The sequence below is a fragment of the Zootoca vivipara genome, chromosome 10 (assembly GCF_963506605.1).
Source record: "Zootoca vivipara chromosome 10, rZooViv1.1, whole genome shotgun sequence".
Classification (NCBI taxonomy): Eukaryota; Metazoa; Chordata; class Lepidosauria; order Squamata; family Lacertidae; genus Zootoca; species Zootoca vivipara.
In genome coordinates, this window is record NC_083285.1 from 53682070 (window position 1) to 53710015 (window position 27946).

The 27946-nt window shown below is 43.5% G+C and overlaps 1 protein-coding gene across 3 annotated transcripts in view; it reads left to right on the forward strand.

The window, feature by feature from the left end:
- Nucleotides 1-27946, forward strand: part of DENND5B (DENN domain containing 5B) — a 100822-nt gene that overhangs the window by 22972 nt on the left and 49904 nt on the right. For 2 of the 3 annotated variants that reach the window (XM_035126607.2, XM_035126605.2), the window contains exon 2: nucleotides 23965-24030. The exons of the other annotated variant lie outside the window; for it this stretch is intronic. In XM_035126607.2, coding sequence (XP_034982498.1) covers nucleotides 23965-24030 — 66 coding nt within the window. The remainder of the gene's footprint in view (nucleotides 1-23964; nucleotides 24031-27946) is intronic. 3 annotated transcript variants of the gene reach the window in all.

Genomic DNA, 27946 nt, shown 5'->3' on the forward strand with positions numbered 1-27946 from the left:
TGGGGAATGGGAGTTTCTATTCCCAACGTTTACACAAATGTGCAGGGCGGACACACTCGCCCCCCTCCAAGGCATGGGAGACCTTTTGTGCAATTACACAAAACCTCTCCCATATTTTGTGCAATTACACTGCTTCTATCACACAGTTCATTGCTCCAAATGCTGAAGCCATCTAATAATTACTCATTTATTAAATCATTGTTGGTTTACCACAAATACGTTTGAAGGTAAGGGAAGTTGCATCCTGTAGCTGATGCCCTATAATCACGTCCTCAAGATAATTCTTTGAAATATTTCCTTCAGTCAAAATCTCTGTATCTCATGGATGAGAAAGTTAAGTGACGTAGCTCTCGCTAAATGTCTAAGCGGATTTGTCTAGATATGTGCCGTGGAGGGATTAGCCCATATATTAATTCTTCTGTGCTTACGATAGTCCAGTGCTAAATCTTTGTGAAGGTTGAAACCATTCTTCAATGGGGAGGAGGGAGGAATTCCTTTTTCTGTAGTGTGGCAGGACTTTGTGTGTGCGTGAAGGGCCACAGGTTCCCAACTCCTGAGCATGACAAGGTGTTGCTCATTCAGACCGAAGATACTAGGAATCCCATTTGCCTACCTTTTCACCAACTGATCTGTGAATTCTCATCTCTGAATCAAAATGGCACAGAAGTGGAACACATATAGAAAAGAGGAAACTCTGACAGGTGTTGCATTAGAGTCAGGAGCTTGGAATTTCCAAGGTCCTATTTCCCAGAGCTTATTGTTATTGGTGAATAGTAACATAGTGGGTTTTTTTTAAAAAAATATTTATTTTAAAAAACCTTGGGTATCAGTTATCCTATCTCCAGGAAATATTTAGGCTAGATAAGGGCCCTTAGACTTTCTATCCCAAGGGCCCACTTGAAGTTGTTTGGAAAATACTGAGGCCTACCTGTCACAAAATGGTGGTGCAGAGATAAAGCTAGTCACAAAATGGTGGCAAATGGAGGCAGAATTTGGCACAATCAAGTGGCAATTTATTGCTATCTAACCCATCTTTGGAAACAGCTGTTTTTTTTTTTTTTTTGGCCACAGCCTTTTCCGAGTGGCAAGGGGTTTCGTGGCTCAACCTTCCTCAAGCGAAGGACAGATCTTTGTTCTGGAGGTACCTATTTTGACTCAGCCTCCCCAGTTTAGGCAGAATTTGCTCTTAAGTGGATAATGACTTTTTTCTTGTACATTTTCTATTTCCCACCCCTACATGCCTCTCAAAAGTATTGGCATAACAGGCCAGGCCAGTGATGAGGCCTCTGGGCAGGCTGTGGCACTGAAGCCCATCAGATAGTGGCTCAAGGCCCACTGGTGACTCCAGGCTCACTGTTTGAGAAACACAGGGCTAGATTATGGGGTGTGTTTGAACCCTATTCTGCACTTTCACAGCTGGCACCTTGAAAATGCCTCTCTTAGGCTGCTGTTCACTGTGGTAGCTGAATGAGGACTCCCAGATGTAATTCAATCTTCTCTGGCCCAGATATGGATTCAGATATGGATCAATGCATTGCTTGCAGCATGGCAGGGGAAACTGAAGTCTCGGTTTCTTTCTGTATTTCTTGTGTACCTTTTTAGCAAGGCAAAATCTGGCCACAATAAGAGGTTTTAAATCAGCTTAGTGAAAGCAAGGCTGTAAATGCATGTGGAAAAAAAACTATGGATAGTAGCTTTTTCACATATAGTCAATAAGGGACAGGAAGGCTGGCGACATGCATCATCTCCATCACTTAGCTAAAGCAGAAATGCAATTACAAATATGTTACCCATGGGAGCATCATATGGCTTTTGACAGTCCTTGGAGGGCATGAGTTCGGAAAAGAAAGGATGGATTACTTTGTTCCATAAATCTAGCTTCTGAAGTGTGTTATTGATCCTTCACTTAACCTTTTTCTCCAGAACTCCCGTATCTATTGGAAAACAAATGTGGCAGAATGGAAATTACTCATAGAAAGCAGCAGGCAGTAGTTGTGACGTCTTGGTGGGGTGGGCTTTGAGTCTTCTGTAATATATGGTTTAAAGCATCTTGACTGCCTTTTAACTCTCTTTTTTTCTGACGGCTCTAATTTAAGGGGTGAAACACTGTCAAGTTTCTTTTTTTGGTTTTAAAATAGCCACTTGCAATCTGAGCTAGTGTGGTGCATTAGCTAGAGAGTCTCAAGCCACAGAATGAGGACACCTGGGTGGAAATTCCTGCTCATCTGCAAAGCTTAATCTTGGCCCAGTCACTGTGTTTCACAACTCTTGGTTGCTGTGAGGATAAGATGGAGGGCAATGTCCATGTGTACCCATTTATTTGGGTTTTCTGGGAAATTTTGAATGGGCTTTCCACAGCCCTAAATCCAGTGATGTTCTACTTTGACTCATTTTCTTAGTTCTGTCTACTAATGTATATGATGTTAATTGCACATACTGTACTGTGTAAATAATCCATAAAGCTTTTCCAGTAGTCAATTGTTTTGAAACGAAATAGTTTATTACGGTAGCACTTGGTATGGTTTTAAATGGTGCATTTTTTTCAAATAAATCCTTGAAAACTATATTGGGTTACTTTTAAACATTTTAAAGCATGGCAACTCAATAATATGCACCTCCCTTACATTAAATTTTAGGAAACTTTGAACTTTAGCAAGCCAGAATAACTGTGTGCATAAGTAGTCATTTGGAAACTGCTAATTACTTGTAGCCATTTTTGAGTTGCTCAATTTGACTCGCATTGTGTCAAATTGTGTTGCATTTAAGTTACTACTGGTAATTTATTTTTGTGAAACAATGTGTTTCTTAAAGTGGGAAATGTTGAATTGAGAAATTTTTCGCCCCACATCACCGTGTGTCCTGCCTTCATCCCTCTGGAGAAAAACATCATGGGGGGGGAAAGGAGAGAATCTTGTACATGAATGGCATACCTTGGGAATCCACACCAAAGTTCATTAAGAAATGTCAAAAATGAGCACCATATCCTAGATAGTATATAGAACTGAAGGGGTGACTCAGATGAATAGGCAAGACCAAGGGTCAGCAAATATTTTCAGCAGGGGGGTGGTCCACTGTCCCCCAGACCTTGTGGGGGGGCCAGACTATATATTTTGGGGGGGTGGGGTGGGCAAAATGAATGAATTCCTATGCCCTACAAATAACCCAGAGATGCATTTTAAATAAAAGCACACATTCTACTCATGTAAAAACACACTGATTCCCGTACCGTCCGCGGGCTGGATTTAGAAGGCGATTGGGCCGGATCCGGCCCCCAGGCCTTTGTTTGCCTACCCATGGGCAAGACCCAGCAAGGATTTATGTGCACTTAGAGTTTCATAGAAAGTAGAACATTGTCCAAAATGTGTCCCCCTTCCCACTACATTCTTGCCGTGATTGGAACAGTGATAGCCAACATAGTGCTCTCCAGATGTTGTGAACTACAGCTCCCATCATCCTTCACTATTGATTGTGTTTGCTGGGACTGATGGGAGTTGAAGTCCACAAACATCTTCAGAGCACAATGCCTGTTGTGTATAATTCTTAAAGGCACAGGTTCCTTATTGGGAAACGGACCTGGCAAGCTCAGCATCCAATTCTTTTTTATTATTTATTTTTTAAAGGATTTTTTATTAAAGTACGAGAATTTTTACATACATTATATTCTCTCCTTCCAATTTTTAATATCCTGTACCATTTTTCCTTCCCCTCCCCCTTCCCCTTCCCACCCCCTCCCCCACCCATAATCCATTGGAAGGGTTCAAACAGTTGTCCTCAGCCATGGGCACAATGTCTTTAATTTCCACTGAATGTCTTCTGATCCAGTAGTTGTTATCCAAGCATCCAATTCTCTGCCAAGAAAACCATGGATCACATGATTTGACTCTCATTTTCAAAGTTCTGGAATTTTTGCCTCTGGCTGGGGAAGATCCCTTTACAGAGCAGACACCCCTTTTCCCTGATCTGATGACTAGGAAACCAAGATCACTATACACTGAAGTTGAGTGTCCTCCCTTCACTGTGAGGTAAGCACAGAGTGTTTAAATATCTTGGCTCTACTGTAGAACCAGATTGGGCCCCTTTGCTCACTCACTCCTTGGCAGTGGTGCCTATATATGTGTGTCATCCTCCTTCCTGTTGCATCACTGGGTGCTAGAAGGCAAGGTACTGCAGCTGTTCTTTGGACAGCCGTAGTCATTCTAACCACTATTAACAGACCAGAAATGCTGTGCCTGTACCAAGCTGCTGTTAAAACGGCAGTGTTTCTCTTTACAGGGGATGTTTAATAGTAATTAGTATAATATATGCCAAGCTTTCCTCCCCCCCACCCCCCAAAGCATGTTTTGATACAGATGCACAGATCTAGATATTAATGCAAAGCTGTTATATCTCTGCATGCACTAGAAATGTTGACAGCCAATTTTCACTCTTCCCAGATTGACAAAATAAATGTCAACGAGCAGCTTCCCCCTCTTTTACCCTGCTCCATAGAGGTTTAGCTTGTCAGTTTGTACATGACAACCAGGAATGTAAAAGCTGCCATCAGCATAAATGTAGTTTAGCTTTGGAATTAAAAGTACTGTAGTACAGTACAACATTTTTAAAGCGTAACATTCTACGTCTCAAACATACTGATTGTGTTGGTCACATCTAGGCAATGTAAGTTCCTTTTAACTTGTAAGGAAATGATTTTGCTTTCAGAAGATTCCGTTTCTAAAGTAGCTTGTGTTTCTTGTTCCCGCTAACTTTTTAATTTTATGAAAATTTAAAGCCTCAACCATTTCAGTTAGTCCCTTTAAGTTATGTTTTTGTAGCGTATTAAAATTGGCACTTTGAAAAGCATGGTTGATATAAAAGTGCTAAGTTCTAATAAAGAAGTTTAACTTATCCATTGCAATTGCTTCTCAGATTTTAACTTAATCTTTTCACCTACTAAAGGGAGATGGTGAACAAGAGAGAAAAGTGTTTTAGACAGGACCCTGCCAGCATGATGGAGCCTTAGAACATTTGAAGAACCATGGGTTCCTCATCCCTGACATAAGGCGATAGGTTTGTGATCTAGTCCTTGCAGGGCTAGAGACTATGAATCTTGAGCAGTTGTCTGGTGAAAAAGTGGCTGAGTCGCCATAGCAGTTAATTCATGCGTATAACAGATTCAAGAGTGGCTTGTGCCTACTCACTAACTATTAGGGTTTCAATATTTAGTTGGGTAATTCATTAGACCAGGGGTGTCAAACTCAAATTTATCGGGGGCCGCATCAGCAGTTTGGTCACCCTCAAAGGGCCGGTTGTATCTGTAGGACTATGTGTCCACACTTTATTATCATAAATTATTGTCACTGCATTCAATTATTACTGTTTTTTGTAATAATGTAAGTAATAACTAGCTCTGAAAGCAGAAACATAGTCAGAATAATGGCAAGTAGATATTCAAATGTACAATTATTGTACAATTTATTGAAAAATGATTTTTGGTAACTGCACTGGGTGGTGGAGGCTCGCTAGGGTTTCATGCAGGACCTTTGCAGAGCTACTAGTACCTGGAGAAGCTGGGGTCCTTCTGCATGCAGGACAGATGTTCTGCCAGTGAGCCACCACCCTTCACCAAAGGGACTGGCTGAGGTTGACTCACTGGAGCTGCTCTCCTGGTTCCAGGGCTTAAGGGCCAGAAGTACCGGTATAAAGCAGCATCCTATGTTTCTGAGGAGAGGGAGAGGGAGAGGGAGGGGAGGGGAGGGGGAGGGGGGAGGGAGGGAGGAAGGAAGGAAGGAAGGAAGGAAGGAAGAAAAGAGGGAGTGGGAGGGAGAGAGGAAGGAAGGAAAGAGGGGAGAGAAAGAAGAGTAGGAAATAAGGAAGGGAATAAAGAAGGAAAGAAAAAGAAAGAGGGAGAGAAGACGGAAAGGGAGAAAGAAGGAAGGAAGTAGAGGGAAAGAAAGAATAAGAATGAGGGAGAGGAAGAAAGATGGGAAGGACGAAAGAAAGGAAGGAAGGAAGGAAGAAAGAAAGAAAAGAGGGAGCAGGAGGGAGAGAGGAAGGAAAGAGGTGAGAGAAAGAAGAGTAGGAAAGAAGGAATAAAGAAGGAAAGAAAAAGAAAGAGGGAGAGAAGACAGAGATAAAGAAGGAAGGAAGGAGAGGGAAAGAAAGAATAAGAACGAGAGAGAGGAAGAAAGAAAGGGGGGGGGTCGCTGCCTTGATTCAGCGCCAGAAAAGAGCGTGAAGGGACCCAGGGGCAAAAAGCATTTCCCGTGCAGCGTGAGGCAGCGGGTGTCTGTTTTAGGAGAAGTGCGTAAAGCCTCAGAGTTGCACATTCGTGAGGCTGAGCCGCTGCTGAGCTCACGTTCATGAGGCTGAGCCGCGGCAGGAGGAGGAGGAGGTGAGGCAAGAGGAGGCGGCGGCTTGTCTTTCTACCCCCCCCCCCGGCCCCAGCTGTTTGTTGGCGCTTTGTCGGCGCGGCGCTTCAGCAGCAAGGTCCCGCTGCTGGGTCCCGCTGCCTGGGGCGTTCGGCGGGCCACATGACGAGGTCTGGCGGGCCGGATTTGGCCCCCGGGCCTTGTGTTTGACACCCGTGCATTAGACTGTTCAGTTGAAAGCATAGCGATTGTTGAAAAAGATGCCCCATATTAATTGCTCTGCAGATAAAAAGGCAATACAAACACAAAGTGTGTATTGGTAAACACAAATAGCCAGTGTCATCTTAAGAGGAGTTTGCAGCCCTTGCAAAACAGGAAATCTGTATTGGTCTCTAAGATGCTTCAGTGCCATTTGTTGAATAACATAAAGACTTTATTATTTATTCCATTTTGATGGAAATTTTCCTTTCATACACCAGCAGCTTGCTGTTTGTTTGAATGACAATCAGTTGCTGTTTCTATCTCTGAGAATTTGCCTCTATCAAACTTGGGAAGATTTGCCCTTCAGTTAATCCTGACCTTTCTATATTTCAGTCAGGTCTAAATGCGCAGAGAATTGTAAATCTGGCTTATATTGCTGTTTCTATGGCAACTTTGGGAGGTTTCTAAACATGTCAGGAGTGCCCCAAAATTGCATCTGTATTGTGACGTTATATTCATTCTTTTTAAATTGGAGTGTTTAAGGTGTCTTTTTGATTTCTGACAATAAAATGAGCACTCTTTTTATAGAGGCTCCCATCTAGCATTCCATATATGTTGCACTGAAGTAAACATAAATAATTGTGGAGGGCTTGGTTCATGCATTTTCTCTGTATGGGGCTGTTTCTACATACAACCCTTGTGCATAGTTGAGTTCTGCACACGTCTTCAGCTCTATGGGTAATTACATTCCCCCACTCCTAGCCTAGCCCAGGGGTCAGTAACCTTTTCCGGCAGGGGGCCGGTCCACCGTCCCTCAGACCATGTGGTGGGCCAGACTATATTTTGAAAAAATGAATAAATGAAGGATTCCTATGCCCCACAAAAAACTCAGAGATTCATTTTAAATAAAAGGACACATTCTACTCATGTAAAAACACACTGATTCCCAGACCGTCTGTGGGCCGGATGGAGAAGGCAATTGGGCCGCATCCAGCCCATGGGCCTTAGGTTGCCTACCCCTGGCCTATCCTATCCTAGCCTGTGTCATTCACATTTACATGGAGAAGCATCCAAATGCATTAGGGAAAGCTAGCATCTTGAGAAGAACAGACCTTTTCTCATTGGTGGAGAAGGCAAATATTCAACACCTCTCCCGGCTTCGATCAGTTTGAATGGATGTAACTCAGCAAGACTCAGGGCTGTCTTAAGCATATCTGGCACCATGGTGCAAAGATCCCTCTGGCGCCCCCTCCCTTTTCCCAGAGCTGTCAACCTTTTTTTTTAGGGAGCTGACACCACGCTTACACATGATCTCTGCTTGGGGGGGGGGAAACAGGAAACATAAACTTTTTAAATCAACAATGCTCATTTTTATTAACAAGCTCATTTATTAACAATGCACTTATATATATGACACCACCACATTGACTGGCTTCCCCTGTGGACTGAAGGGTGCATTGTGGCGACACCGCGGCCTCCCCCTGGGGGCCACGGAAGGACCCGGCGTCCCCTGCCCCGCACCCAGCACCCTCCTGTTCACCCTACTGGCTCTGCCCTGGAGGCCTGTCAGTGGGGCGGCCGGTGACCTTCCCTTCCTGCCCTTGCCCCCATCTCTGTCTGCCTGTCTCCCTTGCTCTGTCCCTCCATGGGCGCGGCAAGCAGGGGGAGACCGAGCCCCACTCACCTTGGCAGCGGCGCTCCACTCCGCGGCGCGTAGCCCCAGCCCAGCAGCTGCTTCTCCACCACCGCTGCCGCCCGGGCGCCCATCATGGAGGCGACCACGATCCACCTCCTCCCTCAGGCCTGGCGTTGCGGCAGTGCGCTTGCGCGGCAGCAGGGGGTGCAGACGTGCTGGGTCTGGCGGGCCGTTTCTCTCCCTGCTGGAGCCCAGCCCGGGCAGGAGGGGCGTGGCTGACAATGTTCGGCGCCCCTTCTGCACCCCTGCTGGGTGAGCGCCATGGTGCAACGCGCCACTCAGCCTTACCCTAAAGACAGGCCTGGCAAGAGTGCATCATATGGTTCCCCTGATAATGTTACCAGCTTGGCTATAATTGGGATTTTTTTTCATGCACCATGTAAGCTGTCTGTAAACAGGTTTAGTTTCCCCAAAATTTTAATAAAATGTGTGCTGCGTTTATCTTTTTTTTAAAAAAGCCAGTATCAATTGGTGCCTAATTTACTTCTTCACTAACTAGCTCAAAGTTATGCTGTGGGCATATTGTAGTCTAGCACAACTGATAGCTTTGCGCGCATGCACCCCCCCCTTTTTAATCCATGCTTATTGCTGACAAGCAGGGTGGGGAGTGGCAATGAAATTCCATGTTTTGATGAGAACATATGGGCACCTACTGGGATGCTGCCTGCATGCCCTTCCCTGTAGTAGTCGTAGTCGTAGTAGTATTTGGAATGCTCTGTGCCAACATTTCAAAGTGAACATATGTGAACTCTGTAGGGTTAGGAATCTTTCCAAATCTAAATCATGGAAAGCAGCTTGGATTGATGTGAACTAATCTGTTATGTGTGCGGGATTTCTTTGTCACATTGGAGTAAAAAAATAAAATCATTTCTAGGTAATTTACATTTGGAGAAATGTGATATGCATACCCACCCACCCACCTACACCCAAACCTAAGGTCCATCTTATTCATTATTCTGCTCCCCCAGTGGCCAATCAGATGCCTGTGTGAAACCCTCCCTGTAGCTGCAATACACGTGTGAAATTATGGGAAGAACTTTCTGCTTTGCGTGCAGATAGTCGCAGGTTCAATCCCCAACATCTCCAGGCAGGGCTTGGAATGTCCCCTTCCTGAAGCTTTAAAAAGCTGCTGCCAGTCAGTGTAGACAGTACTGAGCTAGATGGTCCGATTCTCTTTAAGGCAGCTCCCTGTGTTCCCAAGTTCTACAAGTACATGGACTGAGTTGGTGGTATTTATCATTCCTGCCTGCTGGGTGTCTTCTCTCCTAGCAGAATCTCAGTGTGGTATGTACCGGTAGTTAGGGAGAGAGGGCTGGAACAACATGCGTACACCCACCCAAATTTGGGGTGGCACAGTGTGGAAGCGGCTCCCCATACATACATTTGGAGAAGTGCGTGGATGAGGTCTTGTGCTGACAGTACTTCCATTTGAAGGGTCAAATGAGGGGTGTGCAGAATAATGCCATGCCTGTTGTGACAAGGCTGGGAAGACAGCTTTCTGGATTTTTCCTCCCCTGAAGGAAAATCAGTTCCTCTGTGTGAATGAGCTGTTCTGCTGCCGGATGTGTACCACTCTGCAAAATCTATATATTTGTTCAATTCGTTTGAGGGCTTAAATGTGATTTGACAACTTCTGCTGTCAGATACTTGGGTTTTATTGTGTTTTATTTGCACACTGCTGCTAGCTGAAAATTCAGTCTCTTGGTTTTCATCTGTTTGCTTTTTAAAATGTGCTTTCACTCGCTTGTGCAGGCTTTGGTTAGAGAAGTAATAAAATCAGTCTGCCTTGGCCCTGACTACTGCTTGAAAAATTAATTCAAATCTAGGGAATTCTCCACACCCCAGACTACTGGAAAAAACTACGGTATATGCTTTGGTCTCTGCGATAAAGAAAGTTGTAGAATAAGATATATGTTGCTGGGTACCAGACAATGGAATTTATATGCAACTGGTAAAGTTCCGACAATTACTAAGTACTGTATTCACTATCCACTTGGTGAGGGTAGTTATCTTTTTCTCCCTTGAAAAGTACCTAGAGCTGAAAAGGAAAGTTGGAAACTTCCTCTTTCAGCTTTTTAAGGCTCAAATTAAGTTCTACTGGATCCAGCTTTTTCCTTGGAAAAGAGAAGTGCCCTTTTCCCTTTTCTGTCTCAGGGTGGAGTAGGGCTGATGTGGCAGATTGCAAGTTTCATTTATTTAATGAAAATATTAGACTGAAACATCAAGATATCCAAGCAGTGTGCAAAAAAAGTTGGTATAAATAATAAAATACTGTATGCAGATACTGTACAGTACATGGCTTCCCTCAAAGAATCATGGGAACTGCAGGTTGTTAAGCTTTGTGATGGGGAAACTACAATTCCCACGATGCTTTGAGGGAAGTCATGTGCAATGGATGTGCTTTGAATGTATGGTGTGGATCTGCTCTAAGTAGAAGTGTGCTACATCCGATTTTTTTCTTTCATCCTTTCCTGTTTTATAAGTTTATAATGTTGTGGCTACCGACTCTTTGTAAGCCAATGACTACACAGTTGCAGCCAGCTAAAGGGGTGTGTGTCTGTCCTCTTTTAGAAGGCTTTTAAGGCATGTTTGGGGATGTGACAGTGACGGGGACCTTCTGCCTAATAAGTTGCATTGTGCTTTTGTGTTTGACTGGCAGCTTTCCAGAAGACCGGTGGCACTCATGCTTGTTGCTGTCTTGGTAGATTCCAGGGGCTTCTCTCTCTGTATTCCTTCTGAATATCTTTGCTTTCCTTACTGACATTTCCCTCATTTCCTTTCTTAAATGTACACATTTTTGAACCGCTCTTTAAACTTCTCTTTGACCCCAGCCATCTGATCCGTATTAGTATTAGTATCATTATTAATTTATTAATTTTCAACTTCAATTTATAAATAAACAAGATAGGAGTATCCCTGAGGGGACAAGCTTTCTTTTCCCCCATCCCTTCCCCACGACATAACTCTGCATGATGCTTGCAGTCGTGAATTTTCAGAGAAGCCTGTTGTGTTTGTAAATAGTTGCTGAAGAACTGCCATTCATTCTAACACCGTTGCCACTGGACATTACTTTGTGACAGCACTCTTCTTATCAGTTGTGCTCTCTACACTTAATGGGTTAGTTTATTAAATGCATTTTTTGGGCTAAAGGGTATAAATACATTAAATAAATTAACTCATCAAGTGTAAAAGAGCACAACTCATAAGAAGAGCGCTGTCACCAAAGGCCTCTTGGAGCACCCACCAGAAATCACTAGTAAGATGGCCCCTACCCTCAGGTTCACAATCTGAAGAGACGCAGCACACAAGGAAAAAAGAATGGGAGGAGAGAGGGGAAAGCAAGCTCAAGCAGAAATTCTTCCAAGTTCTTGTTCTTTTAACAATTATATGGACTCTGGGTGTCTTTCCCTTGATAAAGAGTGGTTCTTTTCCCCTGAAGAACAAGGCAGCTCCTGCCACACAGTTCTCCCGCAGGCGGCTGCCTTGATTTAAGCAGCATGTGCCCTAAGTATCAGCAGCACAAGCCTCTTGGTGCTATGGGAACTAGCAGTGAGCTGCTGTTTTACCCAACAGCTGGCTCTGGAGAGGGGGGCAGCTTATTTTTGATGTGGATCACATGCTTCAGGGCTTTCTTGTTTAGATAGACGATGGTGCAGAGCCCATGTCTGTGTTTTTAAACTTCTTATTTGCAGTTCTCTTTAGAAAACAAACAAACCATCCAATAAAATATTTTCTATTCTGGGCGAGCACTTCCAAGGTGTGCAGTGAAATGCCTTCTCTGCCCCTCACCCCAAGGTTTGCTTTTAAATTCTGCCGATTTATCTCTCGCCCCAGCGACCTGACTCCTAGCACTTTTCAGCGCCAACTACTACAGCATTTTCCACGTTTGTTGCCGTCCTTTTGTCTCTAATTTTAGCCCAGGGTTCTCATGTGTGGAGGGTGGGGTGACGGCAGCTGTCGGTCTGCCCCACCCCCATCCTGCTCATTCTCCTTCTTGGCAGGGACCCTACACCCAAATGGTTTCAGTACTAACTTGCCATGATTAGGCCAGATCCACAGGCCTGCAATTGCACGGCGTCACCATCAAAGACTGGGGAGAGGCAATTGCATACATGCATCAGCTGGAGGAAGGAAGGTTGGGTGCGGGGGGGGGGCACTGCTGGAAGTATTTTACTCTGCCTGCCTGCTCTTGAGTTGCCAGACCTCTTCGGCTCGCCAGTGGGCTGACTCATAAACAAATATAGCCTGATTTGTGGGGCATGGCAAATGGCAGCACCTTCCACAAAAGGCAGCTTTCTGTTCGGAGAATGTTGGCCTCCTCCACTTTAGCTTAGTCTCTTGTTTGGTGTGTGCCAAGGGATGTCACTTTCTAGCCTTGCACTTCCTTTTAGTGTGCCAGTGGAGCTGGCCATGCCAACCAAGAAAAGGATCTGGGCACAGAAGGAATGTTGCGGCTGGAGATAGACTATTAATACAGATGTCTCATGCAGGGATTAAGAGGACATACTGTACTAGCCAGGAAACCATATAATGATGCTGTAGCTAAACCAGGTAAAGGTAAAGGGACCCCTGACCATTAGGTCCAGTCGTGACCGACTCTGGGGTTGCAGCGCTCATCTTGTGTTATTGGCTGAGGGAGCCGGCGTATAGCTTCCAGGTCATGTGGCCAGCATGACTAAGCCGCTTCTGGCGAAACCAGAGCAGCACACGGAAACGCCATTTACCTTCCCGCTGTAGCGGTACCTATTTATCTACTTGCACTTTGACGTGCTTTCGAACTGCTAGGTTAGCAGGAGCTGGGACCAAGCAACGGGAGCTCACCCCATCGCGGGGATTCGAACTGCTGACCTTCTGATCGGCAAGCCCTAGGCTCTGCGGTTTAACCCACAGTGCCACCCGCATCCCTCTTCATATTTTAAGCTTGTTCTTTTCTTTTGAAGAGCATGAGTCCCCCCATGATATTTTTGCGGAGAAGCTGGTAAATTGTGGGCTGGATGATGTAATTGTTGGGTGGATTTGTAGCTGATTGGCTGACCTAATCCAAAGAGTCCTCACTGATGGTTCCTTGTCATCCTGGGAAAAAGTGACAAGTGGGATGCCGTAGGATTCTTTCCTGGGCCCATTGTTGTTCAATGTCCCTATAACTTGGACAAAGGAATTGAGGGGGATGCTCGTCCAATTTGCAGATGACACCAAACTGGGGGGGGGGGTGTACCAATGTCACGGAAGACAGAATTGGGATTCAGGATTGGAGGACTGAGCCCAAACTAACAAAATGAATTTCAATAGGGACAAATGTCAGGTTCTGCTCTTAGGAAAGAAGCAGCAGCTGCACTAGCTTCTGTTCATTACTCTTTTTCTTTCTTCCACAAGCACCAATATTTTTATGGTTTCCATGTAAAGCAGCGTTTGCCAACCTGGCACCCTCCAGATGTTTAAACCACGGCTCCCAGCAGCTGATGGGAGTTGTGGTTTAAAACATCTGGAGGATGCCAGGTTGATATAGCTGCCTTATAGCACTGAATGTTTATCATCCATCTTGACTTCTTTCTTGCTTTCACTTCTAGACTTTTACACTCTTCTCAGAATTATTCATTCTATAATGCTCTTTTAAAAATGTACACCCAGAATCTGCATGTTGCAGTGTGTATTTTCTCTACTCAGACTGCACAAAATGTATGAAGGCTGGCAGTTGTTTTAGAGCTTAACACATTAGCTTATCAGGACATTAAATCAACATGCACTTAGGAATATGAAACTTGACACAAAGCTGAACATTTTAAACAATACTGTACTTAACTGGAAGCAAATCTGATTGTAAACTGGTCCAGGCCTGGTGTTCACAGACCCAGAACCAAGCTGTTGACAATCACTGGCTGTTGACAGTCGCCTCCTTTCCTTTTGAAAGAGCAATTTAGTGAAAGGAAGGGAGATGCTCCAGCAACTGGGTGTGTGTGTGTGTCTGGTGACAGGAAGGGATTGGTTTGTTTAAAAGGAGAGGTGCATTTGGTCACACAAAGCACAGAGGCGCCTCCTTGTTTGAACCCTGAAGCCTTCTGCAAACAATGGTATTTGCAACAGATTTACAGTTATGATATGAGATTGCATAATTTGTAGAGGCTTTGGGATTCTTTGTACATTATTCTGCCCCCCTACAATGCTCTTGTAAAAACCTAGTGTTTTATGGCTGCATGTAATCTACGTTTTGATAGGTTGATAAGTTCAGCATTGCCCTTCAACTACCAGCCTGACTTCTTCAAACTTAGCAGAACAACTCTGTGATACATAGAATCATAGAGCTGTAGAGTTGGATGGTACCACGAGGGTCATCTAGCCCAACCCCCTGCAGTACAGGAATCTTGCTGCCCAATGTGGGCCTCGAACCCACAACCCTGAGATTATGCGTCTCCTGCTATACCAACTGAACTATCCACATGTTCTTTTAATTTTTTGAAGAGTCCTCTCAAGTTCCAAACATGAGCAGAACAGAGCAAACTTTTCCAGCCTGCTGTATTTGTTTCCACAACCTGATGATTGAGTGCTGGCTCTTAAGTGTTTTTGTGTGTGTGTTTGTTTTAGCTGTGGCACAGCACTACTACGTAATGGTACGCCTGACAACCAGCTGTGTGCACCTGACCATAAGTAGCTACTGTAGCTACCAACCATTATTTATAAGCACACTGATTATAGTCATTACCTTGAAACACAAATGATAATCACTGTAATAGAAAGCTGGTGCAACACAGTGGCTAAGAAAGAGTGAAGGAATCCCCATCTCCTGACGAATGGGAGATCTGAACTTGCCCTGTGACCGTAGGAAAGCTCGCTCTGTTCTCAAGGTTGAATCCCTGCCTCTTGCAGTATAAGGTTGGTAAAGTGTGCCTACCTTACAAGCTTGTTTGTAAGGATTGGGGTAATCGTAGAATTGTTGGAGTTGGAATGGGAGCGTTCAACCCTGCAATGATAATGCAGTTCTCCTTTAATCTAGTTTATAATCTATTTTATCAGGGACTGTGTGTGTGTATAGAACTCAAGAGTTTGTTTAGGTCCTTTACTGGATCTTGGCGGGTGGCGAGGACTGTGGGACCCGGCCTGCCTCCCGGGTTGGCCTGGATTCCTTTGATGTCCACTGGAGGGCACTATGTTTTTTTACACAAATTCAGGTTTTTACCTGCCATAGGTGTGACATTTGTCCAATCTAAGTGCATGCAAACACTCGCATATTCGCATGTGATGTGGCCAAATTTGAACTCAATAGGGCAAGCGGTTTTGGAGAAAAGTGGGCTTTAACAGACATGGACCTTTACATACATACGTGTGTGTGTGTGTGTGTGTGTGTGTGTGTGTGTGCGTGTGCGCGGTCCTAGTGATATGCCTTTCTGTGCTCCTGGGGGAAGGCACAACATATTGTGTTGTGCCCCTGACTTGGGAGTAACGTGTCATTTTATAGGGCAGCTACTACTGTTTTGGCTTTAATTGTCAGGAGGCAGCCAAAGGACGGGCAGATGGCTCATAGTGTCTGTATTTAGGTTTCTTGGCAACTTGACAGCTCAGTTTGTATTAAAAATACACAAAGAGTTTCAGATCTGGGGAAAAAAATATTTCACAGCTGCAAGGTCTGGGGCAGTTGTTGGAACTGGTAAATATTTACAGTGCTTTAGAGGCTTCCCCCATGTGTATTGTGCGTGCACATAAATGTGTTCAGGGAACAAACAGGCAAATCCCTGCAGTCATTTCTATACCCAGACAGTTTAAACCCAGAAATGTCATATTTCAGAAGACAGTGTTTAGATTTCCATCAATCTTCCCCTCCAAGCCTCCTGTTGTGCAGAATCGTAAGACCTTTCTCTAGTAGGCTTGGAGGACAATGACAAGAGAGGGGGGACATTTTCAGTTGTGGCTCCCCCTTTGCTGAACGCTGTTGCCCCCGGTGAGGTCTGCCTCATGCCTATACTGGCATGTTTTCAGTGCCAGGTAAAAACTCACCTCTTTTCTCAAATGTTATTTGCTGCTAGTTGTGCTGCCCAAGATTTTGCTGCTGCTGTTGGGTGGATTTTTATGAACTCCATGTGTTGTTAAAATAAATTATAAGAAAAAAACATTTTAAGAGCAAGCAGATATGTCGCTTAGAGACCTTGTTTGGGTAAGAAGTGGCAAGTTTAATTAATAATAATAATAATAATAATAATAATAATAATAATATCTCATGTATATATGTATGTGTAACATTTTTTTAAAAAATATCACTTTCCTATGCATGTTGTTGAAAGGGTTCTTAACCCCAGTACTAGCCCCTTTGTTGTCTACCTGTCAGCAGTCTTTGTCCTAAATAAAAGCTGTGCTGGATCAAGCTAAAGGCTGGTCTAGGTTGCATCCTGTTTTCACAGTGGGCATGCAGGGCCTGAGTGCAGTCGCCCTCTCTCCGATTCTGAGCAAGTAGTGTACGCCTCCGGCAGTGAAGGTAAAACACAGCCATCATGTATCAATATCTAAACCAGGGTTCCTAATCTTGGGTCTCCAGCTATTTTTGGACTATGATTCCCATCATCCCTGACCACAGGACATGCTAGCTAGGGATGATGGGAGTTGTAGTCCAACAACAGCTGGAGACCCAAGGTTGGGAAACCCTGAATTCTAAATGTAAGGCCCCGAAATAATCTGATACTAGGTTATATTAAAGTGTAGAGTGCCCTCCTCAGAGAGACCTGCCAGGCCCCTTCCCTTTGCTATGCTGAAAAGGCATGGCTGGTTTTTTAAGAGCATTTTGTGGAGACACTCCATAACAGTGGTTTGCTGTATCTTACACAGTTCTGTTGCTGGTGGTTTTTAATGTATATGTTGATTTGCTTTATTGAGAGAGGTGGTGTTGGTTTCTAAAAACAGCAAGGCACGACGATACAAACACCATTGAAAAACAAACATATTTTTAATCTGTCTGGCACTTTGTAAATTGGTTATTTCACGTTCTCTTTTTCTGTGAGGCTCCTTTGGAAGAGTTTGGTATTTAAAAGCAGGGTAAAAGTGCCTTAAATAACTAACTAAATGATAGAAATAAATAAGTAGGTAGTCTTGCTGCAAACACTTCACTTCTGCTACCTACTCATTAACCATGAATAAGCCACCCTAAAAACACCAGGACAGTTCATGATATCACATTGTAATATGTCAGGTGAAGGTGTGAAATGGGCTTTGTAGGAGCCAGGTTGAGACCTCTGAAGTAACCTGGTTTCTTGTTTCTTGTATCCCACTACATTGGTGGTTTTAAAAAATGTATTTTTTATTAATTCTTTGAAAAGAATTTTTCATCACATACAGTACATTACTCCAAACGTGTTTTATCACATACATAACCCCACTACATTGTTGACATCTCCTAGGGTTTTGCTCTTAAAGAGAATTTTTTCCTACCGTAGGTGAGTTGAAAGGGCTTGACAGTCGTACATAAGCTCACACCCTTGATTTTAACTGACATGTTGGCAGAGGGTAGGAAACATTGATATGCTGGCTGCTGGAATAAGCAATGACTGCCTTGGAAAAAAGGTTATTGAAATGTAGACTTAAGAAACAGGGTGTGGTGGTGGTTGGGGGGGATCATCTCTAGGATGTAAGCCTTTTGCAATCCTGCTTGATTGTTCTACGCAGAGATTGGATAACATTTGGGGAAGGGCTGTAGCTCAGCGGTTAGCATCTGCTTTGCATTTGGAGAGTCCCAGATTTGATTCCCAGCATCTTGGGAATGTCCTCTGCTTGAAATGCTGGTCAGAATGGACAATGCTGAGCTAGATGGATTCTGTTTTAGGTAGCTGCCTATGTTCCACATGCTGGGGTTATTTCTGCTTTATTCCCATATTTTATAACCACCTTTTTGCCCTCTAACTGGAGCCCCCAGACATGTTTGTTGTTGTTTAGTCGTTTAGTCGTGTCCGACTCTTCGTGACCCCATGGACCAGAGCACGCCAGGCACCCCTGTCTTCCACTGCCTCCCGCAGTTTGGTCAAACTCCTGTTCGTAGCTTTGAGAACACTGTCCAACCATCTCGTCCTCTGTCGTCCCCTTGTCCTAGCACCCTCAATCTTTCCCAACATCAGGGTCTTTTCCAGGGAGTCTTCTCTTCTCATGAGGTGGCCAAAGTACTGGAGCCTCAGCTGAGCACCTCAGACATGTTTATGAAACCACAAACATACCGTATTTTCTGAATATCGAATGCATTCACTAACAGGTTGGGCTGAAAAAGTGGCTTTATTCAGAGATACTAATTGCATCTTGCTTGCAGCCTGTGGTTTGGAGCTGACCAGGGCTATCAAAGCTCAGCAATGCAGACCATGGTTAGCTGTGAAAATGAAAGGCGGGGGAAGAGGAAGGAGCATGCCAGTCCACAGAGCACTCCATGGTTTGATCTGACAATGCTACAGCTGCACAGGGCCTCCGTAACTATAACTTCCCTCCTCATATATAGATTGGAGGACATTTTAGAATATTTAACATGTGTCTGTAGTAGACTTTTGAGCACCAAACCATTTCATTTTCAGGAGTGTTGTACAATATGCACCTGAACTGCTCATGTAGGTACTGTAACTGTACTTGGATTTCCAATGGTGATAGATAGCACATTTTGTCTCCCACTTCCATATTTCCTCTTTGGCTTTTGTCTAGTCATAAATGGAAAACAGAATGCACGGTTAGATTGGGTGTGACAATATAAGCAAGTTTCTCAAGCCTGTTATATCAGGGTTGGGGTGGGGGTCGGTGTTGTGAAACCTGGACTTCAAATCCTTGCATTTATGTTTGAGATCTGTTTATGGATCCATTCTCTGCTACAAAGCTCATTAGGTCGCCTTGGGCAGAGTTGGGATCCTCCTCAGCCTCAAGCTACCTCTTGTCTTACTGTGAAGATAAAGAGGGGAACCAGATGTGATCACGCTGAGCCCCCCCAGGAGGAAAGGCAGAACCAGGCTTTGGGGGATTAGGTCATAGGTCAGCCAGAGGAAATGTGTTGATGGCAGCCTCATAAAAGCCAGTGTCATTCCTGGATTGGAAAAATATCCACTTGGAGGTGGCGGTGATAAAAAAAACGCCACCACTGTGAGCATTAACAGTCTGGAAACATTTTGAATGGATTTATGGCAGCCATCCAGAAATGGCCTGTGCTGCAATTTTATGGTTCATGTCAACAAATACAATCAGTTAAATGAAATTAATCCCTGCTGTTGACTCATAGCTGTATAGTTCTTCTGAATTAACTGTGAATGCAAAAGATTGGAGGTTCATTATTTGGCACTTCTAGGTAGGGGTGAGGGAAGGCTGTAGCTTGGTGGGGGAGCATCTGCTTTGCGTGCAGAAGGCTGCCAGTTCAACCCCCAGCATCTCCAGGCAGGGCTGGAAGAGATTGTGCCTGAAACCCAAGAGTGCTGCTGCCAGTCAGTGTAGACCAGGCATTCCCAAACTTTGGCCCTCCAGATGTTTTGGACTACAATTCCCATCATCCCTGACCACTGGTCCTGTTAGCTAGGGATCATGGGAGTTGTAGGTCAAAACATCTGGAGGGCCGTAGTTTGGGGATGCCTGGTGTAGACAATACTGCACTAAATGGACCAACAGTTTGGTCTGGTTTAAGGCAGCCTGCCTATGTCCATTCCTTGTTTCCTATGATTCAAGATAATAAGATTAACTTCAGGTTGTTCCAGGTGATCGTCCCTCACGAACTTGCCTTCTTGCAAGGGTGACGGTGCTGTCTTTTTTAATGGGTATGTGTGCTGTATCGAAGCTTCACTCTCTGTGTGTGTGCCTTAAATAAAACATTAGCAAGCCTAGGTTTGGAATGCAAGGACAGAGAGGCAACAGAAAGGAAATGTCTCAATTCCATAAGTGTTTGGCGTGGAGAAAAGAGAGGCTCGGGGCAAAAAGAAAATTGCTCTCTCCCATGTTTAGAATTCTGAAAATGTCAGTTCTGCACCTGCTTTCTGGTGCCTTTTGGTATAAGCCTTGCGTGTGCCAAGAGTATTATAAAATAGCTTGCAGCTACCAGTAGCAGTCGAAGTGCAGTGGGGGGGGGGGCGTTGAAGCTGATATATGCATGAAGTGGAAGTGATCGTATCTCTGAAAATTATGCATATGATATGAACTGTAATTGAGCTTTTAGTTCCTCAAGGCAAAGCACAGTTTATGTATACAGTGGAACCTCGGTTTATGAACACCTCGGTTTATGAATTTTCGGTTTATGAACACCGCGGACCCATCTGGAACGGATTAATTCATTTTCCATTACTTTCAATGGGAAAGTTCGCTTCAGTTTATGAACGCTTCAGTTTATGAACAGACTTCCGGAACCAATTACACCCATGCTTCAGTTTATGAACGCTTCAGTTTAAGTACTCCGCGGACCCGTCTGGAACGGATTAATCCACTTTCCATTACTTTCAATGGGAAAGTTTGCTTCAGTTTATGAACGCTTACTCCGCAGACCGTCTGGAACGGATCAATTCACTTTCCATTACTTTCAATGGGAAAGTTCGCTTCAGTTTATGAACGCTTCAGTTTATGAACAGACTTCCGGAACCAATTGTGTTCATAAACCGAGGTACCACTGTATTGGGTCTCTATTCTCCAAGCAACCGTGTTGTTTGTGCCTGCGTGGCTTTCACTTGAATATTATTCAGCCGGAATCTTAAGGTTTGGTCTACCTTTCGGATTGCAACACCCCCACCCCCACCCTTTTGAATGTCTTTGTTATTCTGCTGTCATTTGGATGTGTAGCTATATTAAGAAACCAAAGCTGTTGGTTGGTATAACATTACTCTCCAGGCAGACAGTGGAGATCCTTCAATTGAGGTCAGAAGGTGGAGGATGGGAAGGAAGTCTAGAATATAACACCCTTTCTCAGATTGTATTTTTGAAAAGCTGTTGTTTAAAGCAGTCAAATTATTCTCTGCTGGAGACAAAACACACACGGAGAGTAATTTGAAAAGGATTTCATGTGCTCTGTGAATTGTGTTATAGACCCAGCGAATCAAAATATGAAGAGTTTTATTGTACTCCGTGAATTAATATTCATTTTAATGGGTCTTGCTGATCAGTTTACTTCAGGGATTTGCATAACTTGTGGACTCAAGCAATCACAGCGAACTCCTTGCGTTAAGTGCATGAATACTTCATAGCAAAATGGGGCAGCCCCTTATTTATAAGCCCAACATACCAACATTTGATATAACCGAGCTCTTGGGGAATGAATGAAGGAGCTTTATTTGAAAATATTTGGGTGTCTTGTTCCTAAGTGTATTTGTAGGTCTTGCCTGTGCATGCCTCAGTTCTGTGTAGAAGCTAATCAAAGAGGAATGGCTTGCGGTAATGAGATCTCGGAGGCCATATAAACACAACCATTTTTGTCTGTCGTTATAGCACCATTAGTATACTGCTCATGTATTCATTTCTGCCAGCAGTGCAGGTTAACACTTCTAAGTGTTCAACCTGTTCTGTCTCTCTCTCACTTTTCTGTTTGTTTTTTTACAGAGCAGATGATATCTAGTTTTAAAAACATGAAATGAATTAAAGAGGGCTGCCCAAATGATTAGTCTGGCTTCAGCCAATAAACTTGACATTTTAAATTTTAACTGTTCATATTATGAAATCAAATCAATTAGTATTTTTTTTCTATAATTCTTAAGGAAAGGGACAATTTCTTTAAAATGGGGGGTGCCTGTTTGCCCACTAAGTACCACCGAAACAAAAGGTCTCTGTAAGCATCATCTCAAAAAATCTGGAATGCACAAGAGACTGTTTACGTTGGTCAGCCTCGCCTACACTGAACGTGCCCCCTTCAGCGAGCCCACATTTCATAGGGTGCAATCAGACACCCACCCTCCCATCCATTCTAAGCAGATGGTTTCAGGTTGCTGCAAAGATGTGCAAATCTCGTGGGCTGCATACATTTCTGTCAGAACTTAGCACCATAGTAAAGCCAAATCGTATACCAAAGAGAGATGGAGTTTGCAATGTGTCTAAAATTATGCATATTTCTCCTAGCGTAACCCACATCTTTGTACAGGTAGTGTGTTCCGTTTCTGCCAGTTGTGAGGAGGAGCAAAATGCTGCAGTAGGTGGTCCCTGACCACGGAAAATATAATGCTCTGTTTTCTCAGGTTTTACTAGGCTTTGCGCTCAAATTTTCATGGACACGTCGTTTTGCTGCTGTTGCGAATTAGAAACTTTTTTTTCCAAATGGAACCTCAGGTTATCAGATTACTCAATTTTCATGTAAAGATTGCCTGTATGGAATCGTGCAATTGGTCCTAACACTGTATATGGCGGGGGTGAGAAATCAGGAGCCCAACTCCCATAATAACCCTTGCCTGTCAGCCATGTGATTATGTTTTGTGTTTTCTTCGTTTGGTTTCTTGTTATTGAAAAATTGAATAAATACCAAAAAGGGAGAGAGAGCATGGCATTACGTGTAGAAGCTTTCCTTGTTCTAAAATACTAATTCCTTTTCATTGCTGATTTTAACATCTCATATTTTGTTTGTAGATGGGGCAGTTCAGGTGTTGGCATCGCCCATAGCGGCAACCCACATAATGAGAGTGTTGCTTTTAATACTTACTTCTAAGCACCATCCAGAACAATGGGGAGGCATCCTCCTTGCAATTTTGAGAGCACCCAGTTAAAGCTGCCTCCTGGTATCCAGCCCTTCTGTTTAACCCTGTCATTCAGGGCCCAGGGATGGAGAACTGTATCCCACCCTCCACACATTTGGGGCTGCTGCCTTGGGAAATCCTTGCACTTCCCTATTTTCTCACAAGGTCAGGGAACCTTTAGATTTCCAGATGTTGTTGGACTCCAGCTCCCACCAGGTCCAGCCAGCATGGGCAATATTCATGAATGATTAGAGTTGTGGGTCCAACAATGCCTGGAGACTCAATCCTGAAATGGTTTTCCCATGTGCTGACCAAACGCTGTACCTAAGTAAATATTCCCAGGGTATTTTTGGCCACTACATGGTAGTCTGATTGCCATAGTACCTTTCTCATAGTAGGTGTTCCTTTAGTCCAGGCATAGAGAGCGTGTAGCCCTCCACATGTTGTTGGACTACATCTCCCATCATCCTCAGCCACCAGGGCCAGTGGTGATGGGAATTGTAGTCCAGCAACATTTGGAGGACCGCAGGCTTCCTATCCCTGCTGTGGATGATGTCACTATTCCGTACATTGGTAGGGATGGAGAATCAGTGCCTCATGGGTGGCTTCTGACATACTTCTAGCATTAACTTCTAAACTGCACTGTACTGCACTACATGTAGCCTTTCAGAACACAGTTTAAGAATCACTTGCTTAAACTTTATAGAATGCTACATAATGCTCATGTGGAGGCAGCGATATCTGAACTACCGCCTAGTGTGTTCCATTGCTGTTTACTATCACAGGTACAGCCCATTTGGAAAAGCAAATTTGAAATGATTGAGCACATTAAAAAAAACACCTATTGTTTGTTTCAATTGGGCTTCTGCAGGAGACTTTCCTGGTGGGCTGAGCTTTGTGTGGATATGCGTGTGTCTGTCTTGTCTTAACATGCATTGTTCCATTCTTTTGCTTTCTGTCAGAAGCAGTAGAAGGAAGTATTGCTACTTCATGGTACATGTCTCCTTTTCTTAACCATGGTTTTTTTAGTGTGTGTCTGCACTTTCTGTTCATTTTGTTCATACGTGCTTTTTGTTTCTGTTATGTTATGTAGTCTTATACCAGTGGCTAGAAGCCGATCGTCATGGCAGGAGCTCAGATTCTGCAAACAGAACATCAGGTAAAAAAAAAAAGATGACAGATGCTTACTAATTTAATCTCCAGATTTCCTGTAATCACATCCATCTTGCACTTTAAATTCAATTGAAAACCCTTCCTTTGATTGGTTCGATCTTGATTGATTCCTTGTAATCAATAATCAATAAATCTATTTTTCCCTCCCACCACCCTGTATGGCAGATGTGCCAAAAGAAAACAATCTTTTTCTTTGGTCTGGAAATGTCCCCTACAGCTACCCTGAATTTTTTTTAGGATTTCCTGTGAAAGGTTTGTTTTGCTTTTATTAAGACATGCAATACTGCCCTCCTACCTTCAACACAAGTTCCCAGAGTGGCTTAAAGTGCAAAAAAAACCTGAAAACAGCTTTGAGTTAAGAGTAATATCAGTTCTAGCAAAACAACAGTTGCCTGACTAGATAGAAATTGAATCAAGATCCCCCCCCCCAAATTCTGGTACCAAAAAGATTACCGGGTATACCTCTCCAGGCGAAGAGTTGCAAAACTTGGGGCACCATCAAAGGAAAGGTCACATCTCCACTTGTCACCTGCCTCACTAACAGTAGTGGAATCTGGAAAAGAGCCTTTTAGGCAAGCACCTGAGTTTATAAGCAAGTTCTTGTGGGAGGATGTAAGGCATAAAGCAGTGTTTTATCTTCTGGAACAGAGATGGCATGCTTTGGCATGCCAGCTACTGGGGGGAAACCGTGGGAGAAGGAAATCGCTCTCATGTTCTAACACTTCCCAAGGAATGCTCTGCAGTAATAACTTTAGACTCCAGACTTGATGGTCTTCCACCTGCCCCCTTATGGTGGTCCTGTCTATTACTGCACTAAGCCAGCCCTGTTGTGTTTGAGGAACCTCTTGCCCATTCTGCCAAGTTCTGGAAGTCTCCCCAACCCCAAACTCCTGCACTGATGACAGCTATAAAACAGTATTGTTTCCAAGGCAGCAGACAATGCAAAATTATATGCTGTATTGAAAAACTTGCCATATTTCCTTTTTTAAAAAGATAATAATTGTAAATACTAATTAGCAATAACCAGACTAGACTGTAGGTCAGATATGTGGGCTGCTTCAGAATCAACACTCCTGCCAAATATCATGTGAGGAGGTCTGAATCATCCTAAAACTTGCAGCATGTCATCATAGCCCATCACTTCCAGGCAGATTGGCAGAGCCACATTTTCAGTGTGTGTGATAGGAGTCATGCTTTCTAGCTGTTTCAGTTGTTGGTATGTTGGGAGGAGGGGGAGGAATGGAGCTAGTCAGATGTTTCTGATCTCCACTTACCATAAGTGAAAGAGGAAAGGATGTGAGAGCTGTGATTCATTCTTATAACAGCAAATCATGGTTTGCTCCTTTTCTTCTTTCCTTGTTTAAATCTTATCCGTATAACCCAAATAACAAAATAGAACTTCCATAAAACAAACACATGAAAGCTAAACTAAACCAAACTAAGGTTGGCATAGAATGTTACACTCACAAGAAGAAATGATAAAGCTGATTATCCGGATATTTGTGATAAGATACAGACAAGTGAGTGGAGAGCACTGTCATGAAAAAATGAGAGAACTTGGTTTGTCTAGGCCAGGCATCCCCAAACTTCGGCCCTCCAGATGTTTTGGACTACAATTCCCATCTTCCCCGACCACTGGTCCTGTTAGCTAAGGATCATGGGAGTTGTAGGCCAAAACATCTGGAGGGCCGCAGTTTGGGGATGCCTGGTCTAGGCCCCCACTGAATACTCTTTTCTGTGTTTTTATGTAGCTCAAAAGTTTAGGGTTGTGAAAGGGTAAATCCATTGAAAGTAGATTCACCAGGATACACTGAACCAATTTAATTAGAATTGTCAGCTGACAGAGATGGCTGCCATGACATGCAAGTCCTGTAGAATCTTCCTAAGGCAGGCAGAGATATAAAAATACCTTATTTGTGGCAAAGGCACTTCCAACAGAATTCATAACTAGCTATAACTGAGAGTATTGGAGTCTGATAATAAATGGACTAGAAGGGTCTGCATCCTATTCCTGCATTGATTACACATTTCAAATACTCCCAATGTCCAGGTTCCCAGTAGATTTTCAAACCCATTTGTTTTTTGGGAAAAGTGAAACATTATAATGTTAAGCATATTTTAATCCTGATAAATATATTGTCTCCAATACTGTAATCTTAAAGCAGTGTTGGCAACTTATCTAAGAACACTACATGATGCAACTTTAATTTACAGCATATAAAACAGAGAGGTGCTAATTTAACAGCAGCATCCATAACATTTAGTTACACATTTGTAAGCCTAAATTGCACTAGGTTTTGCAGGCAGACAAGAGAAAGGAGTTAGCTAATTATAGATGTTTATTTTATTCATTCTTGCATTTACATCCTGTCTTTCCTCCAAGGAGCTTGAGGTAGCTTTACCTGGTTCTCTCCCTCAAAACAACCCTGCGGGGTAGGTTAGGCTAGAAGATAATGGCTGGCCCAAAAGACAGGGTCTCGGGGAATGCTCACTATGCACAAAAGAGCCTGATGTGCACATAGGACACCATGTTCTTTTCATACCCCCTGCACACACAAAACCTTCATATTGGCATCAGAGTCTCTAAACGAACGTTGATCTTAAAATATTTTGCAAAGGGAATGACTTATGGCTGCACAAAGTTGCTGCCCACCAGCCCCCTTCAGAAGGATGAATACAGTACAGTATATGCACATTCAGCTGAAAGCAAGGAGGTTCTTCCATATTGGTTCCTGAGCACATAGAGAAGCCTATGTTTGTGTGTTCAGGCAAACATAGGTCGGTTTCCCTTTCAGACCTTTTGCTGAGCAATGTGAAGGTCATGGTGGGTCCACAAGGACATTGGAGCCAGGGCATGAGTCGCACCCCCCCCCTCCATGTGTCCTTAATGCATGGAATAATAACTTCAGAAGGTGGATATACTGACTAACAGTAACAAGTATGTTGCATCTAAGAAAGTCTTACTTTAACAATGGAATCTGATTTTTGAGAGCCAGTGTAGCATAGTGTCCAAAAGTGTTGGACTTGGACCTTAGCAATGTGTACAAATCTCCATACATCCTTGATGAAACTTTAAAGGACGCTCTGAAACAGGCACCCCCAAACTGCGGCCCTCCAGATGTTTTGGCCTACAACTCCCATGATCCCTAGCTAACAGGACCCAGTGGTCAGGGATGATGGGAATTGTAGTCCAAAACATCTGGAGGGCTGAAGTTTGGGGGTGCCTGCTCTGAAACGTTACACTAGTAAGCCAGTATTTACCCTTATTATTAGTCTAATTATGCAACTTTTGAAACTTCTAAATCAGAGAATCTACAACACTGAGAGCTTGTAATAAAACATAGTTTTATATATATATCGTCAGACATTCACAGTTCTGTTTTCTGGAGTCTCCTTTTTAGTAGAGTTTTCCCTTCAGCTTTATCTTCATATATTCACAAGAGGGAAAAATGGCAACAGATTAATAAAATACAACTTTATTGCATCATACGCATTATTATTTCTTCAATAATTTCTAGCCCTGTTGCAGGTCTACGTTGGGTAAAATCCTCTTATTTTTTTATGCTCTGCAGTTCCCCATTAGTTTGCATATCACTCATAGAGTGCCCCTGCAGTGGTAATTTATAGTAGTTCTCTCTTGGATTAGGACGTAAAGGCTTACTGCCATAATACTGCCTCTTATGGGATTTTAGAATGAGTGTGAGTGGGACACAGCAATATTCACAAAGGCTTAGGAAGCATATAAATTGCACCATTTTCTGTATTTCAGAACATGAGTTTGAGTGCATGGCTGCAATCCTGTGGACACTTATATAGCCAGGTAGTCCCAATGAGTGCATTCAGAATCAGACTTACTTTTGACGAATAGTTTTGCATTTCCTGCATCTTGCCAAATGTGAATT